Source organism: Monodelphis domestica, chromosome 6 (assembly GCF_027887165.1).
Source record: "Monodelphis domestica isolate mMonDom1 chromosome 6, mMonDom1.pri, whole genome shotgun sequence".
NCBI classification, from domain to species: Eukaryota; Metazoa; Chordata; class Mammalia; order Didelphimorphia; family Didelphidae; genus Monodelphis; species Monodelphis domestica.
Genome location: NC_077232.1, coordinates 265,245,066 through 265,266,377, shown reverse-complemented (window position 1 = coordinate 265,266,377; position 21,312 = coordinate 265,245,066). Strand labels below are relative to the sequence as shown.

The 21,312-nt window shown below is 40.6% G+C and overlaps 1 protein-coding gene across 1 annotated transcript in view; it reads right to left on the bottom strand.

The window, feature by feature from the left end:
- TSPAN5 (tetraspanin 5) overlaps positions 1–20,605 on the bottom strand; it is a 216,541-nt gene extending 195,936 nt beyond the window's left edge. The window contains exon 1 of the mRNA XM_001370035.4: positions 20,470–20,605. Coding sequence (XP_001370072.1) covers positions 20,470–20,550 — 81 coding nt within the window. The 5' untranslated portion in view covers positions 20,551–20,605. The remainder of the gene's footprint in view (positions 1–20,469) is intronic.
- Between the last annotated feature and the right edge of the window lie 707 nt (positions 20,606–21,312).

Sequence of the window (21,312 nt, the reverse complement as noted above, 5' to 3'; positions counted from 1 at the left end):
TGTCATGGATAAGGAAAAACTGCTTTATTTTTATTCTAAGTAGAAACCATAACTTAATTTTATACATTAGAGGAGGGATATGTTCTTTTGGAGACATCATACTCTCAAGTTCATAAAAAAGGACCAGTTGACAATGCCATGCCAGCACAATTTCCAAATGGTATACAGTATACAATTTTCTAAAATTTTAAAATTGAAAATAGAATGTTTGTATATCACCTTCATTTATTTCTGAATATAGCTCTTGTCCCTGCCCCTATCTTGTCCCAGCAAGCCATCCCTTAAAACAAAGCTATCCAGAAAAACCAACCAACACATCTCCGGAGTTTGACAGCACATGAAATGTTCCACATCCTTAGTTCCTTACCTCTGCAAGCAAAGGAGAAGAGCATTAATTATCTTGTCTCTTCTCTCTATCCAAGCTTACATATTGTAATTGTTAAACATGTAAACCAAATACATGAATATTATAGAATCCTATGCCCATAGGCATATTTTTCCCAAACAATGCTCACATCTACCTTGAAATAGTTCCAAGGATATCCTGGAGTGGGAAAAAGAGTCTTGTCCCAGTTTTTGCCCAAAGCCTTGGAACAATTACTTCATGTCTTTAGGTCTCAGTTTTCCCATCTGTAAAATGAGGGTTTTGGACTAGATTGCTTTGTTTCCCTTCCAGCTCTAACATGATATTAGTTAACTTATATAAAAAAATAGAATTCTTTCCAAAAAGTGTTTTTCAATCTTCCATTCAGTGGCCTCCTTCTCTTTAACTCCTAATTATTTGTTGGGAATTCTCTACAAAAGAACCTACATAAAATCCCATTTTTGTCAAACCTGTCTTTAGATTTGAATTCAGGTCCTCCTGACTCCTTTGATTCCTTCTCTTTTGAGGGTAACTTTAAAATATCACCAACATTCAAAAAAGATTACTTTCAATATAATTAGCCAATTTTGTAGAACAAAGGGAGATGACAAGGAAAAACTTTATTCACTTACCTTTTCCCTTTCCTCACATTCTCCTCTCAAAAAAAAAAAGGTCCAATTAAATAGGAATGATGAAAAGAATGTGCAAATCCTCTGTAAGCTTCAAGTTATGAGATTTCATAAAAACCCAGAAATTTAACTCTTTTCACATAAATTGTCAAGAACCATTCTATAGCTAAGACATTTGGAAAACAGAGGATGTAAGTAAATAAAAAAGCAGGGACTCAATCCTTGTTTGTCTATCTGAGGCAAGGTCATGCTGGAAATCGCATCCACCAGAGCTCCTCATTTTAAAAAACAACATTATTTGATAGTGTGAATCCTTCTTTGAAAGTACAGGGATTTTCAAATGCCTAGAGGAGATGTATTGATTTTTTCCCCTGGTTCTCTGAAATTGATAGCTCATTCACAAGACACTGTGTACAGAGTATTTCTTCTATATGTTGCCCCCAAGAATAACAATTAATTGAAAAGAAGGACCTGGTGATATAGAAATAGATGTTTAAACAGTAAGATCTTTAACTCAAGTCCTACTCATGACATACTACAATTGACTCTAGCCTGATGGTCCTCAACCAGAATGATCCAGGCTTCCAAAGTTCCATGGCTCCTCTTTGAGGAATATATCCCAAGGCACGTTGTCCTCTGTAGTCTGATCCCCTTGACTGAATTTGCCCAAGATTTCCTAGTTATGAGTGTATCTCTAATTGAGGATCTCAAAGTACTTACTAAAGTACTTACCATCCACATATTATAGAAATAGAAATAAGATTTCCCTTATATTTGTGTCAGGTACCCTGGAAGTAGGAATTAGTGCTATTTCCTTCAACATTCTTCCTCTTTCTGATGACATAGTTTATTGAATGGCATAGGGACTAAGGGTAAGTGGCAATTTACTAGTCTGTCTTCTTCAAGACTGGGTTTGGCATTTAGGGGGGAAAAAAATGGCACTCACGAATCTCCCACTGCCACTACAAGCTCCTTGATTCTACCATTCATAGATTTGCTTAGGTTAATAAGCAAACTCTAAAAGGCAAACTCCATTTCATACTGATACAAAGCAGAATTTAAGAGAATGCTATGCAAAATGACCGCAATAATATAAAGGCAAAGAACACTAGTGAGCAATTAGGCAATGCAGTGGATAGAGGTCTGTAGTCAGGAGGACCTAAGTTCAAATCTAGCCTCAGATACTAGCTGTGTGATCATGGACACATCACTTAACTCTGCCCCAATTTCCTCATCTGTCAAATGAGCTGGAGAAGGAAATGACAAGTATTCCGTATCTTTGCTAAGAAAACCCCAAACAGGGTCATGAGAAATCAGAAATGACTAAACAAAGAACACTAAAAGATATCAGAAGTCATATTACTTTAATGGCCAATCCTGATTCCTAGGGATTGATGATGAAATCTATTTCCCTCCTCCCTAAAAGAGGTGGTTTATAATGGATGGGGACCATTATATAGAATGGATCTGTTTTGCTTACCTGTTTTGTTTTTGTTACAAAGAAGGGTTTGTTTGGGGAAAAAGATTATTGGGAAGTAGCTATGCCAAAAAAAAAAAGCAATAAAATATTCTTTAAACTGCATAGGGAGGGCTCAGCTATGTTATTTATACCTGGGAGTGCTAAGATTGTGGATTGGATGCCCTGTTGCTTTCCTCCAGATAATCTAGAATTAAATGGAGAGAGCTGGATATAAGGAAAGGAAATGAGTAAGTTATCATAGGATTTCACTTCAGAAGAGAACTTTTGTGGTTCAGTCATTTCAGTTGTGCCTGACTCTTCATGAGCCCATTCGGGGTTTTCTTGGTAAAGAGACTGGAGTGGTTTACTATTTCCTTTTCCAGTTCATTTTACAGATGAGGAAATTGAGGCAAACGGGGTTAAGCAAGTTGTCCAGGGTCACACAGCTAGTTAAAACATCTGAGGTTAGATTTGATCTGAGGTCTATCCTATCTCCAAGTCCTGATGCTCTAAATACTGTACCATCAGAAAATTTAGATCATCTCATCCAACACCTTCATTGTAACATATGAAGGAACTGAGGCTCAGGAAGGAAAAGTAACTTATATGAGAGATAGTTCTAGTATTTGTACCTAGTACTGAACTGCCAGTACAGTTTCCTACCTAATTTTCTACATTTGAAGAAAAACTATTTTGAAGCATTGGATACTTTCTAGAAAGGGTTATGAAAGTAGAGCAGAGCCCTTTGAACAATCACTAGGCACTGTGGGAGATGGTGAAAGAGGGGTGCCAGGGAGTGGAAGAGTATCAAAGGAAGGTCTTTCTTGCATGTTTTTAGGTGAAAGGACAAGTTTTAATGGTCTGGACTAGTTGGTTCTCTTTCTATCCCCTCCCTGTATTCCTGAGAGAACAGAGAGATACCTACTTAATTAGCTAAGCATTACCCTAATAACATGGACATCATACATTAATGATGAAATTTCCTGATTGAGAATGAGCCTTGCTATTGAAATAATAAATCCTAGCTGAACCACTGAGAAAAATCCATTTTAAAAATCTGTTTACTATGCTTTATACGTATGAGAGCGAGTGTTGGGAGAGGAGAGTAGGGGGATGATAGAGACATGCATTCTTGAGCTTGGGGGTGACAAAACCTCGGAGCTATAATGATGGTGTGAATCTCTGAGCCTGGAAAAGATCAGAACTTTAAAGCTGAGTAGCAAACTAATAAGTAGACACCGCCTAATCTTAATTTGCCTGTAGGTTATTTTACTTTCTTCACATTTCTAATGCTCATCTTCTTGAGATAGCTATGTAGAAATGTGTGTTCTTTTCCCTGATTAAAAAAGAACTAGAAAAGTGGTCTAGAAAAGCATTGGAAAGATGCCAGGATCAAGCATACAGATATACTGACAGGAACAAAAGAAAGAAAAGGTAATTTAGCCATCCATAGAACTCTAAACCCAGAAAGCCAGCCAGGATCCAGGGCTAGCCAATCCAGAAGATTCTATGCCCCAGGAAATGTTTAAAAATGATCAAAGGGGAAAGCTCTGAGGCTAAAGGACAAGATCCTCATGACCTATTCCCATAGCAGGTGCTGGTGCCCCAGTCAAATGAATTAAAAGGACCTGGGAACCAGGGCTCCACTGCTGAACAGTCCCCAATGCAATTTTCAACAACTTGCAATTTTGCCTGGCCCTGGTCCTGCAAGGCCCTGACATTCATTGTTGAATTGATCACCTGTGTGAAACCAAGAGAGCCAGCTTCCAAAGGTCCTCAGGTTGTGCTAGGCACTCATAGTACAGAACATGAAGAAGGCATTGCTCCTGCCTTAGAGAGATCAATGCCCTATCATGAAGTCTCTTAGAAGACTACTTATGCACAAAAATCTCTGCACATTAACCTATAATTGCTGCTGGGCTGCCAAGACTGGGAGAGGGAGAGAGACATAATCCGTGGCTCCCTTTGAGACTAAAAAATACTTCTGCTCAGTTTGCAGAGAGTTGCTATGTTCGCTATCTTATTTTTCCTCTTAGGTGGGTCTAAAGCACATCCCAACTAGATGGAGCAGGAGGTAGAGTAACTGGTCTGGAGTCAAAAAGACTCATTTTTCTAAGTTCAGACCTGGCCTTAGATACTTACTAGCTGTAGGACCCTGAGAAGTCACTTAACTCTGTTTGCCTCAGTTTCCTCATTTGTAAAATGAGCCAGAGAAGGAAAGGGCAAACCACTCCATTATCTCTGCCAAGATAATTCCAAATGGGGTCACAATAATTGAAAAATGACTCAAAACAATAAAAACATTATTACTGTTTTCAGTTGCGCTCATTAGAGGAGCCATCCTACTTCCCCTTTTTTCTCTGCTGGATCGATAACCATTTCTTAAGTACAAAGCACTAGGCTAGATGCTAGGGTTCCAAAGACAGAAATGAAGCTGTACATGCCTGTCCACAAGGACCTTATCCAGGGAAACAAGACATACACAAAATAGTTCATTTTGATTACAAAAAATTGAAAAGCTTTTGAATGAACAAAATTAATGCAACTAGGAGGAAAGCTATTGGGAAAAACCTTTGTCTCAATTATTTCCAGTAAGGGTCTGATAGCCAAGAAATATAAGTAACTAACAGAAACATGATATATGAGACCAAAGGCCATTCCCCAGTAGGGAATTGAGAATGTTCATCAATAGAGAATTGACCATTTGTTCAAAGGGGATGAACAAATAGTTCTGAATGTGCCAATAAGAGAAATTCAGATCGAAAGAACTCTGAAGTTTTCCTTTACAACCAGAAAAATTGGCAAAGATGATATAAGATGGAAATAATCAGTGCTGAAGGAGTTGAGGAAGGTGGACACATTAAAGGTAGAGCTCTGAATGAATCCAATCATTCTGGAAATCAATATGGAATTATTCCCAAAGTATCTAAATAACTAAAGGGTTCCTTACAACTCCAACCCAGAGATTCCACAGCTAGGCATATATTCCAAGAAGATTAATGACAATAACAAAGGCCCCATTAAAGGCGTTTTCTTGTGGTGGGGAAAAACAAAGTAAGTGACTACCAGTGGCGAATGAATAAATAAGTCTTGGCATGTGAATTGATCATTCCATCATTCTCAGTTATATCCAACTCTTGATGACCCTATTTGGAGTTTTCTTGGCAAAGATACTCAAATTGTTTGCCATTTCCTTCCTTTTTACAGATGAAGAAACTAAGGCAGACAGGATTAAGTGACTTGCCCAGGGTCACACATCTACAAAGTACCTGAAGTCAGATCTGAACTCAGATATTCCTGATTCTAGGCCTGATGCCCTATCCACTGTATCATCTAACTGCCCAGCACAAGAAAAATAACACATTAAGATTAATATAATGGCAGCTAGATAGATAGCACAATGAATGCAGTGCCAGATCTGGAGTTGGGAGGATCTAGCTCAATATATGGTTTCAGACCTTTCCTAGCTGTGTGACCCTGGGCAAATCCTTTTATTCTGATTGCCTAGCCCTTGTCACTTTTCTGACTTAGAACTGATACTAAGAGGTAACTAACTAATACTAACTTAAGGATTTTTTTAAAATATTAATACAATGAATATAGAGGAGCATTGGAAAACTAATATGAACTTACTGAAAAGTAAGCAAAAACACAAAATCCATAAACATGAAGGCTAATAATGATAGTAGAAGTAGCTCAGAGCACACTGTGTGCAATACTACAACAATGCAAATAGAAAGAACATGAAAATAAATGAAAGGGGATGCTATGAGATTATAACTGAATTTGATGCCAAAGAACAATTATGAGGCAGTACCTCCCTCCCTCCCTTCTCTGTAAGGGTAGGACATTATGGGTGGGGACCACTGTAGATGAAGTCAAGCCTTTTTCAATGTGTGGGTCTGCTCTGAATTGGGCTATTTGGTTTTTTCTCTTTCTCATTCTTTTCTCAAGGGATGCATTCCCAAACTGGGGAGAACCTGTACAAAGAAATAGAGATGGGAGATAAGAGTGTGGGGGAGAAGACTGAAAAGCCCATTTGGGCATACTATTTAAGGGTGCATGAAGGGAACTAATGTCAAAGTCTAGAAAGGGAGGTGAGAGCCAAATTGTAAAGGGCCAATTGGAAAGGTCTATAGTTTATTTTAAGATGCATTATGGAACCACTGTAGTTTGTTCAGCAAAGGAGTAACAAGATCAGCTCCCAGCTTGAGGATTATCACTTTGGCAGTGGGTAAAGAATGAACTAGAAAGAGCAGAGAATTGAGGCAGAGAAATCAATTAGAAGGTTATATCAAAATTTGGCCAATTTTGTTTCAATTCAAGCACTGGTATTAGCTACATTTACCCTGACCTTCATAACTCTACCCATGATTGTTCTGATTAGTCATAGTTGGACACATTGTTCACTGACCCCAACAGAGTGATGCCATTTTGGTCCTCTGAGTACAAAGGACAATAACAAAAAGCTACATTAACCCCAAATGGTCCCTCCAACCTTCATAAATTTGCCACTAATTTCAGAAGGAAATTGTTGTATTTACATAAATGAGAACCAGAGGAGGGAGACAGAAAAGCCGACAAACTTTGAATGCCCAGGCATGCCAGCCAAGATGCCATTATTAAGGAAAAGATTTGAGCACTTAAACAAGTAGTTCAAGCTAAAACCCCAGCTCCACCTCAACTAAGTCCTAGAAGGGCCATGATATGTGTTTGGGGAAAGAATATCTATACCCCAGAGATTACAGATCACTGAAGTGTTGGCAACATCCAGACAGCCCTTGAGAAAGAAACCAGAAGCCTCTGTTTCTCAGTCCTTGGTAATCTGATGCTCCAGTGTGGCAGAAGAATTGGATTAAGTTTGATTAGGGAAAAGAAAACAATTGCAGTATAATTTGCAAATAACAGTAGACGAGAATCTACGTTCTGGTGACCATGATAGCAGGTATTGTGGCTGTGCCAGTCATCATAAAGGCAAGAACAGTATGAGCAGCAAAGTATAATGGGAAATGTGCTGGCTCAAGGAGAAGGAGGCAGAAGGGAGGGAAGGAGAGGGGAGAGGAAGGAGGGAGGGAGAGAAGGAGAGAAAGGGAGAGAGTGGGGGAAGGGGAGAAAAAGAGGGGGAGAGAATAGAGAAAAGAAAGAGATGAGAAAGGAAAGAAGGAAGAGGGAGGGAGGAAGAGAGGAAAGAGAGAAAGGGGAAGGGGTGTGTGGGGGGGTGTTATAGCATTTATCAAAGTTTTATATGAAAGGCACTATGCTAAGCACTAGCAATACAAATACATGCCAAAAAGAAAGTCTCTAACCTCAAAGAGCTTATGCTCATTGGGAGAGAGAACCCAACACATGACAGGGGCAATATGACCTTTCTGCAATCCAGTTTCCTCATGTGGAAGATGTTGGAGTTAGCCTTTAAGGCCCCTTCCACCATTAAATCTCCTCCCCTATTGGATGCACTTTCATAGGCAGGCTGTAGTTGACAAGAAAAAGTTTATGCCTTGATGTTAACTTATATATAAATGAATATATATATATACATATATACATATATATATATATACACACATATATATGCAAAGAAAACATTGAAATCCAGAGTCGGAGAAGTGAGGAAGAAGTAAAAATGACAACTTATTCTATGTATGAATCAACTGAATTTTCTGCTGCTGTCTACAAGAAGTTCACGAAGTTCTGGATTATGACAAACTATAGGACCTGAGCCCTTATTTGCATAAATATACATAAAAACCTCTGTCAGTATCAGAGTATTTAGTGCCAGAGAGCTCTTCTATGGCATTCCAGATTTCTCCTTTGATTAGAACTACTGACTTGGCAGAATGGAGTTTTAAAGCTGTTTGGGGAAATTTAAGTTGGAAGCAAAATATTACACTTAGAGAAATGCTGAAGGCAAGTATTTCTCTTTTACTGGGACTAGTTAATTAAGTACAAAGCATTAAAATGGCTGGCCTGAATATTTATTAGAGCACCAGCTGTTCCCTCCAGATTTTTAGAAATTCTAGCCTCAGTGCCAAGCATAATGGAGAAAGGATTTTCAGCAAAAAATAAAAAAGGCTATGCCTTCAATTGCTTCTCAAAACAATAAATAGTCATTAGAAGTGCTATAGAATTCTATAATGTCTTTGATAGGCTAGGAACCAAATGTTTGCCAGCTACCCTCCTGTTTTTCGATCTTGCTGGAGAGCTTAAAGCAAGATCACATTGGTATTCCTCATATTTATTTTCAGGACTGTTGTCCTTTGTGTACAAATGATGGTGGTGTAATACTGACAATGGCAGCAGTGTCTTGAATTGCTTTTTCAGTGGTAGTAATAATGGTGATACAGAATGAAATCTCCCTGCAAGCATTTTATGGTTTTACTGAATTACAAGCAGCTAGGTGGCACAGTTCAAATTTTCCCTATGCAGCTAACTGTGTCATTCTGGGAAAGTCACTTAACCTTTTTCTGCCTTAGTTTCCTCATCTATAAAATGGGGATAATGATGGTACCTACCTCCTGGGATTGTTGAGAGGATCACACGAGATATCTATAAAGTGCTTTGTAAATCATAAAGTGCAGTATATAAATGCTAGCTCTATTACTATTTATTTACTTATTTCAAAAACTAACAACTATAATTTCAATTTGATGGAAATTATTATATTTACAGAACCACTAAAGAGTCCCAGAGTGAAAGATAACATGGCCTGCTAGATAACAGTGGGAAGGTAGGTGGGATAATGGGAAAAACATTGGCTTTGGAGTCATTTGTGTGAATTTGGCGTAATCACGGAAGTTCCCTGGATAAAGCACTTTACCCCTCTTGACCTCTGTTCTTCATCTGTGTGATGAAGAAACGGAGCTAAATCATGTCTGACCCATTCAGTAGAATTTGTTGTTCAGTCATGTCTGACTCTTCCTGACCCGGCAGACCATACTATTCAGAGTTTTTTGGCAAAGATACTGGAGTGGTTTGCCATTCCCTCTCCAGGGTACTGAGGCAGAGGTTAAATGACTTGCCCAGAGTCACACAGCTACCAACTGTCTGAGGTCAAATTTGAACGAGTCTTCCTGCTTCCAGGGCCAGAACTCTTATCCACTACACCACCCAGCTGCCTCTTTAGTATAATAGCATAAGGGTTTTGTATTTTTTTCCCCTAGACATAACCAGTCCATACAAGAGTACTGCATTTACATTAAAAAGCCAAACTTCTTTCATCTACTGTGGAAAACTCACCCAGAAATTTTCCATTTATAGAATTATCGTAGAATCCAGTTTGTTTCAACAAGCACTTATTAGGCACCGATTATGTATAATCTATTTGACAAAATTGCCACAGAGATTCAGGAGCAGGAAGCATCCCCTCCCCCCCTACCAGAGCCAGAGGCAAAAAGAGAGCTTAGGAGGTGGAGAAAATCTCCCTCACTCAACAGAACTCTGCATAAATGGTCACCAACTTAACTGAGGACAGAGAGGAGAGGAGAGCCTTTTGGCACATGTTAAAATCTGGGCTGCTAAATTAAAAGTATGCAGAACAAGTACATGGGGAGTTCAGGCAAGGCAGGAAAGCCAGCATCATCAGAGGAAAGGAATGCAAAGGGCCCATCTTCCTTCGCAGCTTGGAAGAATTCACCAGCTTCCACCCAAAAAATATTTATTTCTTAACATATTAATTTCCAAGTTAGTGCCTCCCTATACCAATGACATTCTCAGCTTATTTTTAGTCCTCTTAGACACAACTGAACTGGCACCTTCTTTTGACTAGTTAAAAAATTCACTAAAAGAGAAAAAAACTGGTTTTTAGACCAGTTTGAGGCAGCTGGGTGGTCCAGTGGATAGAGCCTAGCATGGCAAAGGGGATAGCACCTACCTGTCAGGGTTGTTGTGAGGATCAAGTGAGAGCATAATTGTCAGGTGCTTCGCACAGTGCCTGGGACAAAGTAGCCACTATCTAGAGAAAGTATTCGGATGATCTGGGAAGCCCTAGCCCTAAGGGGCTCTCTCTGCTTTCTCCTTTTCCAGATCCCTGGGATTCTCTCTTCCTAGAATAAACGTTTCCCTGCAGCAAGAGCATTCCTCCTGTGCCCGAAGTTGCTGAGAAATAAAAGGACACTGAGACAGAGACTTCCCCCAACTCCACACAATACTCTGCAACTGTCCAGGTAGATGCAAGTCCTATAGAATTCATCTTAAATCAAACAAGATAATGTTTGTAAAGGATTTAAGCCAAGGTGATATAGAAATGCAGTTTGTATTATTATTTCAAGAACGGTACTTTCTGGTTCCAACATTTGGAGAAGTTCATACATGGAGTTGAGAGTAAACATTTTTAAAACTTTCAGCTAAATCAAGATTCAGAAAAGCTACCCAAGGCTAGGCTAAAACAAAATGAAAGGGCAGCTGGTTGATTCAGTGGATTGAGAGCGAGGATTGGAGACAAGAAGTCCTGAGTTCAAATTCGGTCTCAGACATGTCCTATTTGTGTGACCGTGGGCAAGTCACTTAGCCCCAATTGCCTAGCCCTTACCACTCTTCTGCCTCATAACTAATACACAGAATTGATTCCAAGATGGAAGGTAAGTGTTGTTGTTGTTTTTAATAAAATGAAAAGTACGAAGAATAAGGCCAAGCACAGGATGGGGATGATTCATTAAGGAGTAACTAATGTGTGTGTGTGGGGGGGGGGGGGATGTAACTCCATCCACCCCACATGAAGTTTTCCCCTCTCAGAGCCAAGTATATAGTTGTGGCTACATGAGAAGGTTCTTCTATCCCTAGAGCCTTCTCTTTTCCAGGCTAAGCATTTCCATTTTCTTGAAACCTTTCCTTATGCAATGAGCCATTCAAAGCAATTCAACAGCATGGATGACACCAAAGGCATTGTTAAAAGGAACCACTTGGAAAAATAGGAATGCTTAAGATATTGTGAATAGAAGGACAATATTTATTGTTGTTTTTTCAGTCATATCCTACTCTTCTTGACCCCATTTGGAGTTTTCTTGGCAAAGAATTTGAAGTAGTTTGCCATTTTCTTCTGTAGCTCATTTTCCAAGAGAGGAAACTAAGGCAAACAGGGTTAAGTGAATTGCCCAAGGACACACAGCCTAGATTTGGACTCGGGTCTTCCTGACTCTAGGCTTTGCACTCTATCCACTGTGCCATCTAGCTCACCCCAAGTCTTCAGACACAGACTAGACTAAATGGAATATGGGACAAAAACATCAGAGAATAAATCTTGGGTGACTGCAGTTTCTTGAGGTTCCTACACTTAATCTCTTAAATCGCTGCCAATTCTAGGATTCAAATGTCAGAGGTAGGACCATGAAACTAAGGACATTTGTCATGGTACTAACATGTAAAATACATGTGACTCATTCAAAGAATCTGTTAAAAATGCATTTACACTTAGAAATGTTTAAAAGATAATCATATATGATTGCTTATTATTCTGTTCTATTGTTCAAAAGGCAAGGAAGCACAATGGATAAGCCCAACTTTGTCATTAGGAAGGCATTCACGTCTCCTTTCTAGCACACACTGAATGGATGTCCCACTCTCAGGGCCTCCAAACAATCATAAAAGACTAGAAGTTTCAGATGAGTTGTAATGGCATCTTCCATACCCAGGCCAGGTCCAGAGCCACTACTATAGGCTCTTCTCTTCTGCCCTTCTCTCCCAAAAAGTAGTGGATTTTCCCCCTCTTTTGTCATTCTGCTGAAAGGCATTAACTTAAATAAAATATGTCCACAAAACCAAGATCCCCTTTGGTACACTATCAAATGTAAATTGTTTACTTGGTTTCTTCTTTTCAAGTTCTCAGCATCCTAAATTTTGGTTCTTGAAAACAAATTTCACTCCAATAGACCAACTCAAGGATCCTAGTGCAAGACTTTAAATTCCTAGCTAGAGAAGGCAACTAAGTGGCTTAGTAGATAGTAAGACAGGAGGTCCAGGGTAAAATGTGGCCACAGATACTTTCTAGGTATGTGACCCTGGGCAAGTCACTTTACCCTCATTGCCTAGCCATTTCTGCTATTATATCTTGGAACTGAAACTTGGTGTCCATTCTAAGACAGAAGGTAAGGGTTTAAAAAATTCCTACCTAGAATGCTTGATGTTCTTTTGTTTCAAGTAAAGAGTTAGTCCACATCTCTCTGCTTAGATTTCTTGTTCTGACAGATAGGAATGATCATGTGTTTTTTAAAGTACTTTGAAATCTTCAGATGCAAGACCCCCTTACTGCAAAGCATCCTTAGTCAATGAAGTTTGCTTTCACTTTTTGCCAGGGACTAAATATTAAGATGAGATGGTCCATACTTGCACCAATATTTTTAGTAGCTCCTTTTGTAGTGGTATAGAATTGGAAACTGAGGGCTTCACTTGGGGAATGGATGAACAACTCGTGGTATATGGTTGTAATGGAATACTACTGGACCATAGGGAATAACAAACAGATGAGTTCAGAAAAACCTGGCAATACTTATATGAACTGATGCAAAGTGAAGTGAGCAGAACCAGAACAATATATGCAGTAACAGAAATATTCTACGATAATCAACTGTAAAGGACTAAACTATTATCAGCAAAGCAAGTGTCCAAGATCACAAGGGACTAATGATGAAAATGCTATCAACAAACCAGAAATGCATTGGAAAACAATATGCTTGATCATGTAGTATGATAGGGTTATGATTAGAGTTTTGATGTTAAAGGATCACTCTACTGCAAATACGAATTAACATCGAAATAGGTTTTGAACAATGATACATGTATAACCCAGCTGAATTGCTTGTTGACTTTGGGGGGAATGGGGGAGGGAAAATTATGAATCATGTAGCTATGGAAAAATATTCTAAATAAAAATTAAAAAATAAAAAAAATTTTCATCTAAAAAAAGAAAAGAAAATGCTATCCACTGCCAAAGAAGGAACATTTAGAACCTGAGTGCAGATCAAAGCACACTTTCTTTCACTGTATATCTTTCATGAGATTTCTATCATATGTGTGATATGTCTTCTATGGAAATAGGTATTACATGAAAGTAGGGGCATAACTATGTCAGACTATTTATCATGGGGGGAGTGTAAGAAGCAAGAAAATTTGAATTTAAAAACATCAAAAAACAACTGTCAAAAATCATTTCTACGCGTAACTGAAAAAATGAAAAACAAAAACCTTAAAAAGATGGGATAGTCCATCTAAATGAGCTCACCTTGGTAATTTACTGTGGGTGTTGCATTATTTGTTTTCATCAATTTCCTCTTTTGCTCATTCAAACTCCTACAGGCATCCTCAAGGGAAAACATGGCAGTGCCTTCTCAGTGACCCACAGAGGATGCAACTAGGATAAGCAGGGCGGGATTCAATTACTTTCCCCACAGAGAAATCCATATCCCTTTCCTTACACTTTTCCCATATGACACTTACATAACCATATTTAGCTTCCCTCCTACTATCTCCCTGTAAAAATTCAAAAGGCAGTTTAGACTCCCATATGGTTGCCACCGAAGCTAACAGATGCCTAGCAAATTAAGGCAAAAATTATGACATGTAAAATGCTGATGTATCATCATCCTAACACATCTTGCAATTTATTGTGAATCACAAGATTCATCTCTCTATCCGATGTACCCCAAGGTTCCCGAATTCTCCCTATTTTCTGAATTTAAGCACCACAGAACAAAATGGAAAGATAAACGCTGCCCTCTAGTCAAGTCAACAAGCTTTGATTAAAGCAAACACTTACTATGTGTCCAGCACTGTGCTAGCAAAGCTCTGGCCAAATCATGAAGGGCAAAAGACAGTTCCTGCCCTCAAGGAGCTCTCAGTCTGAAAGAGGGAGACGACACCCAAATAATTATGTCTGAACAAGATATAGGCAGGATAATAAAATGGAGACAATCTCAAAGAAAGGACACTAGCATTAAGGCAAATGGGAAATGGCTTTTTGCAAAATGTGGGATTTTAGTAAAAGACTTAAAGGAAGTGAGGAGGCAGAGATGAGGGTGGAGGGTCCCAGACATGAGGGACAGACAGGGAAAATACACAGTCAGGAGGATGTGTGTGAAGAACAGCAAGGAGGCCAGTGGCACTGGATTGGAGAGTACATGAAAGGGGGCAGCTGGATAGCTCAGGGGATAGAGAGCCAGGCTGAAAGAAAGGAGGTCCTGTGCTCACATCTGGTCTCAGACAATCCCCAGCTGTGTGACCCTGGGCAAGTCACTTAACCCCCATTGCCTAGCCCTCATCACTCTTCTGCCTTGGAACCATTACTTAGTATTGATTCTAAGACAGAAGGTAAGGGTATTAAAATAGAGAAAGAGAGAATACATGAAAGAACTATGATATAAGGATGGTGGCAGAAGGAAGACAGATGACGAAGGGGTTTAAAAGCCTGACAGGATTTTATATTGATCCTGAAGATCAGGGGGAGTCATTGGAGTTTATTGACTAGGAAGGGCTGCCATGGCAGATCTACAATTTGATAGCTGAATAGAAGATGGACTACAGTAGTGAAACCTTTGAGGTAGAGAAAGCAACCCAAAGGACATGCATGATATGTATGATGAGGGACTGCACCAGTGTGATGGCAGTGACAGAGGACAGAAAGGGGCTAGCAGAGGGATGTTAGAAAGGTAAAAATGACAGGACTTAGCAGAAGACTGGATATGGAGGCTTGGGGTGGGGAGGGGTGTGAGAGAGGAACAAGGAGACCATGACACCTCCACCAAGATACAAGCACAGTAAATAAGCTTGAGGAATAAATTTAGGTGAAAGTATCCAACCATTGGAGGCAAGATTCAGACTCAGAGAAACTGGGTTCTAGTTCTGGTTCTGCCACAACCTGGTTCTTTAGACTTGGCAAATGTCATTGAAACTCTTTGAACCTAATTCCTGTTGAGATTTTACAAAATGCAGGAGGGGGAGAGACAAGGGAGAAGCCACTAAGTGGTAGCATAATAAGTAGAGAGCTGGGCCTGGAGTTAGGAAGAGCTGGGTTCAGATATGACTTCTGACACTTTACCAGTGGTGTGACTCTGGGCAAATTATTTAACCTCTGTTTGCCTCAATTCCCTCAACTTTAAATGGAGTCAATAGTGGCATCAACTTTCAAGGGTTGTTGGATCAGAGAAGATAATATGTATAAAGCACTTAGTACAGTGCTTGACATGTAGTAGGTGCTTAACAAATGCTTATTCTCTTCCCCATGAAACAAACTGTTCTCTAAATCATTACAACCTGCAGCCTCTGTACAGGCAAGCAAAGGAGAAAAATACAAGTCCGTCTTCTGGGAAATGTAACATTACAATCTGGGTTTGATGTATGTTGCAAAGAAAAACAATTAAAACCTACTGGGCCCAGTACAAAGCTGAATCCATTCCCCCAGTTTGGAGCTGTCAGGAAAGGGAAGATGGATGCCCTCCCCAAGACCTAGGAGGGGATGGGAGTGTCAACCCAGTGAAGCCACAATATCTAACGTGACGATAAACAGATATTTGTAGGAGAGTACCCACAGAAATGAGATGCTCTCTGACACAGAAAAGCCTGGGAAAGCCCTCAAGTATATGGAAAAACAAGCATAGAGAAAGGAAGTCCTGGGTTCAAATCTGACCATAGATATGTCCTAGCTATGTGATCCTGAGCAGGTTACTTGATCCCAGTTGCCTAGCCCTTACCATTCTTGTCTTGGAACTGACACTTAGTATTGATTCTAGTATTGATACAGAAGGTAAGAGTTTAAAAAAATATGGGGGACAGCTGGGTAGCTCAGTCGATTGAGAGTCAGGCCTAGAGAGGGGAGGTACTGAATTCAAATCTGACCTCAGACACTTCCTAGTTGTGTGACCCTGGGCAAGTCACTTAACCCCCTTTGCCTAGCCCAGTATTGGTTCCAAGGCAGAAGGTAAGGGCATATATGCATTATAGAGATGCAAAGTGGAGCCCAGGTACATCCTCAGAGTAAAAATTTTCAAAAGAAATGCTCAACCACTTCCACAACTCACTCCAAAAAAACGATGCTAACATGTGAGCTCTTTGAGGACAGAGACAATGTCTTTTGCCTTTCTTTGTATACCAGGGGTTAGGCATCTATTAAAAGATTAATAACTGCTTCTTGAATAATTCCTAAGTAAAAGTATGATTTGTGAAGAGGGCACTGGATTTGGATTCAGAAGTCCTTGGTCCAACTCTTAAGTGGCACTTGTGATCAGAGTAAACTTGGGAAGTCTCCCCTCAGCTTGGTTTCCTCATTGGTAAAATGAAGGGGCTGTCCCAAATTGTTTCAAAGGATCCTTCTATCTCTAATCCTATAATTCTAATAACCTCTACCTCAGCCCAGTTCATTCTGTGGATTCTGGACACCCAAGTATAATTCAGCACAGCTAGTGGGATTGATTCACACTACATCTACCGTATAACTTCCTATCTTTTTCAACTTTGGAGGCAGTAAAATGGAAAAAAAAAACAACAAAAACCAGTACAAACAACAACAACAAAAAAAAACAAACCCTTGTTCACCTTTAACATGGCCCAAATCATATTGAGTTTTAGAGGGAGAAGAGACTTTAGACAAGTATTCATCTCTAACCATTCTAAGGTTCTAAGGAACCCAAGATCCCAAAAGGTTAAATGGCTTGTTGGTGACTCAACTGGAAACTCACTAACCTGTAACATGACATTTTTCTCCATCTGTCAAAAATCTTACATCTCAAGTCTCATTATTTCAAATTCACTCTAGTATTAACAGCCCAAGAGTAAAAGCTTGTTTCCTCTATTATATTCATCATTCTTTCCCATCCACAGAAGGAAGGGAGTTATTGGCTTAGAATCAATGAGAAACATACCATATAAAAATGGATATAGAACCAGTGATCCCATTGACATTAGGAACTGTTCAATAAAGGATTCCGTGTACTTCAGAAGTTCTTGTGTCATGGACACCTTTACAGTCTGATGGAGACTGTGGACCCCTTCCCAGAATGATGCTTTCAAATAACTAAAGTAAAAGGTTAGTGAAAATAAAGTTGTAATTTTTCCCCATCCAAGTTCATGGATCCTAATGCTGGTTAATGCATTTTTTTGTTAACTAAAAACAACAACAAAAAAAACCACACTTTTAGAAAGTTGCCTAGATCAGTGCCAGGATAAGTGACTTGACCAAGATCACAGAGCAGTATAAATCAAGTGAAACTTCAACCTAGGTCCATTTAAACAGAGGGCAAAATGCTTAACTTTTCAAAATTCAATTGACAAGTTACTGATGGATTTTCTTCTTTTTGGTGGGAGGTAGTAAGGCTGGTGTAGAGAGTGAACAGAGAATAGGGGAGGCATACTTCAAAAGATATATCTGCCCATCCTCCCCTCTTCCTACTACCACACCTAACACTTCACCTACAAAGATTCTTTGGGTCTACCAATTATCTAACTCTATTAAAATGCAAATACCCTCAGGTACAGTTAAGACCATGAATCATTCACACCTAAGACCTTCTCTAGTTCCAACATAATGAATATCTGAATCTAGGAATTACTTTAATCAGATAAGCCAGATGTTTACAGCTACCAGTAGAGATCCAGTAACAGAGAAACTTAGAATTTTAAGAAAAGCAGGGAATGGGGAACTTTGGAGCCAGGACCCCAGCTAGAGAGGAGGGGAGGAAAACGGTGCTTTTGAGTCAGAGGCCAGCATATGAGTTGGGAAGGAAGAAAAGGATACAAAAAGCAAAAGAATGGAAAAAAGCAGAAAAGGCAACTCAAAGCAATTTATACCCACATTATATAAAAATTCTGCCTGAAGTCCAGATGGGTAGTTTAATTTAACAATCTAAGGTCGAGGGCTCCCATTTTCCTAAAGAACCCTGTAGAGAGAGATGTGTTCCTTCATTCAAAGTCCAAAATAAGGGCAGGCTCCATTCTTGATTACTCACTCAAAAGCACACAGGGAATCTAAATCTTTTTAATGGTGTCTCCCAAACCATACCACTGAGCTCCACTCCACCACATACTTTTTGATGAGGCATCCTAGTGGTTTTAGACCAAGCCAGTTAACAAAATTACCCTGGAAAACAGACACCAAATCCCGACATTTTATATTTTTAATATATAAAATATCCTTTTTATCCTTTTCTGTGAGACCAACATAAAGGCCTAATAGACCCTTTTTGTTTCCTTGTAGCTGAACTAGACTGGATTGCTTGTGTTCAAACAAGACAAGACTAGCAAGTGGAACTACCAGCCTAGGGACTTCATATGTCCTTAAGTCCCTAAAGGTCAAGTCCCCAGCAATTAAAACTATGTCCAAAAAGGCATTACAGACCACTTTAGAAGAATTCAGAGAGAAAACTGAGGGGTGAAAGGCAGAGTTTCTCCCCATGGAGAACTAAGTCTAGTCTAAGTTAGAAGCTGGGCTACAGTCACATAAAATAGAAGATTGTTTGACAGGAACACCAGTTATGGGCAATCAATCACTCACAAAGCAGTACTGGACTGTTTATTATATTTATTCACCCATCCTCCTAATCGTATTCATCAGTCCTGAGGGCAGATGGCAAGATGGTATGGAAAGAGTTCTCCAATCCTGTTTCATTCTGCAAAACATGTGTTCTCAATGCGACACATGTATAAAAAAGAAAACAGTTAAAAAAGAAAGAAAAGAATCCGTTTAAAGAAATGCAGCAAAAGAAACAGCAAAAAAGAATTCTTCTGAAAACACTTCGTAGAGATTGATATTTACTCCTGTGAAATGTATAAAATGTAAAAAGATACTGAATGAATGCCTCACATTTGGACTCTGGGCTTCCTAATGACCTTTTGATTTGATCATTCTACATCTTCCTCTCCCTGTTGGGGGACTTTTAAACTTACACTAAGCAGTAACTTGCTGCAAACCCCAACAATCACCATTTTTACTTCTCATAGCCTGAGAATGGGTAGTGTGAAGGGGGGGAGGGGGAAGAGGCAATGTTAGAAATCAAGGTCTTTCGAACACCTGTGTCTCTCAGGTCCGAGGAAACTCTGTCTAATTGCTGAAAAGCAATAGTGAGCTCAAAACAACAAAAATCATTTCCATTATTTAAGGGAGGTCTAAACACAAAGGACGAGTTTCTGAGTGGCATTGGAGCATTTGCTTTATTTCTCTATCCAGCACACGTTCTGGTTTGCATTTCTTCTTCCAACCACCACCACCACTCCCCGCCCCCCAAGAAACACTCTAAAGTCATCCCTTAGCGAAAGACGAGTAATTGTTTGAGGGACTAGACTGAAATACATGTAGACGGTTTACTAGTTATTGTTCTGACAATGACAGATACAAAAATAAATCTTCCCCATCATCCACACCCACAGACGGGCCATTATGCAAAATGCTTTTGGGAACGAGACTTGGAAAGAATGTGCTAGAAGTGTTATTTATGTGCATATTGAATACGGTACACCATATACCATTCAAGCTGCATCATCCAAACACAAAAGCCTGTGATGGAGAAGGCAGATAGCCTCGGTGCCTGGAACATCGAGCAGTAAAAGCAGTGGCAACCTCATGCCCAATCAAATCATTCTCACAAAGGTGGACTTCGGGGAGGGTGTTTTGCATGGTTAATCTGCCCGAATATTACACACGCCATGCACAACATCAATATCCTATGGGAACAAATCTATTCCACGTCGCTGCTCATTGTCCCACACTGCCAAACCCTTGATCTCATTTTTATCCCAACAATAGTTCACTCTCGTCTTCCAGAGACAATCTGAGGCCTGGGAGCTGCCTTTCAATCTCAGTTTTTGTTAGTCGTCTCCCCCCTACCCCCAACAACAAAACAACTATAAAGAATTAAGATCTTAGGAAATTAAAAAAGAAAAAGGTTTTAAGGCAATTTCTCTCGCTTCTGGGAAGAGCAGGCAAAAGCCTCGCGGTTGGCCGAAAAGTAAGAAATCACTTGGGGCAACCTGGGGGAAAACGATAGTGCATAAAACACCGACACCACGCCACCAGGGGTTATAACAACAACGAGCCAACTTACCCAGAAAATCACATTGAAGCCGAAGATAAAATATTTTATGCAACAACTGACTTCAGGACCCTTGTAATGCTTCCCGGACATCCTCTGGGATCATGAAGGCACTTTCCTGGGCAGCCAGAGGTCGGAGCCCCCGAAGCACCCCGATAAGACCTTAAGGCAGTGCAGCCCCAGCTCCAGGAGGGGGTCGGGTGCAGCCCCCGTCGCGGCGACCACCTCCGGCTCAGCAGCAGCAGCAGTCGCAGCTGCCGCAGGAGGAGGAGGAGGAAGAGAAGGAGGAGGACGAGGCAGAGGCGGCAGCAGCAGCAGCAGGAGCAGCAGCAAGAGGACCTTGAAGGCTGAGCTGGGCGCCGAGGAGCGGACTCGAAGAGCGGCTCTGCTCTACGCGGTGCTGGGCTGACTGCCTCCTTCTCTCCCAGCCGGCCTCTCTCCTGCACAGAGGCCCCGGCTGCCGAGCAGAGCCTCCGCGCTGGTGGCGGCAGTGAGTACACAGACAGAACGGGCTCGGATCGCAGGCTCCCCGGAGAGCTAGAACCGGAGCCCTAGCCTCTGCCCCTGCCTCGGGCTCTGCAGCTGCTCCTCCTGCAGCAGCCGCCGAGGCTGCCTCTCCGGCACTGAGCGCACAGCACTCTAGACTGCCGGCCAGCTGCTGCTTGCCCGCGGCCAGGAGATGCTGCGTGGGGATCGGGTTCTCCTGCGTTCGCTCTTCCTCGGTGGGAAGCAGCCAAGAGGACCCAGGGAGAGCTGCGCGCGCCTGATCACCCCAACGCTCACGCATCCACCACACACAAGGAACTGAGAGCACCCGAGCCCCTTTGACACAATAACGTGTCCTCTTCCTCCTCC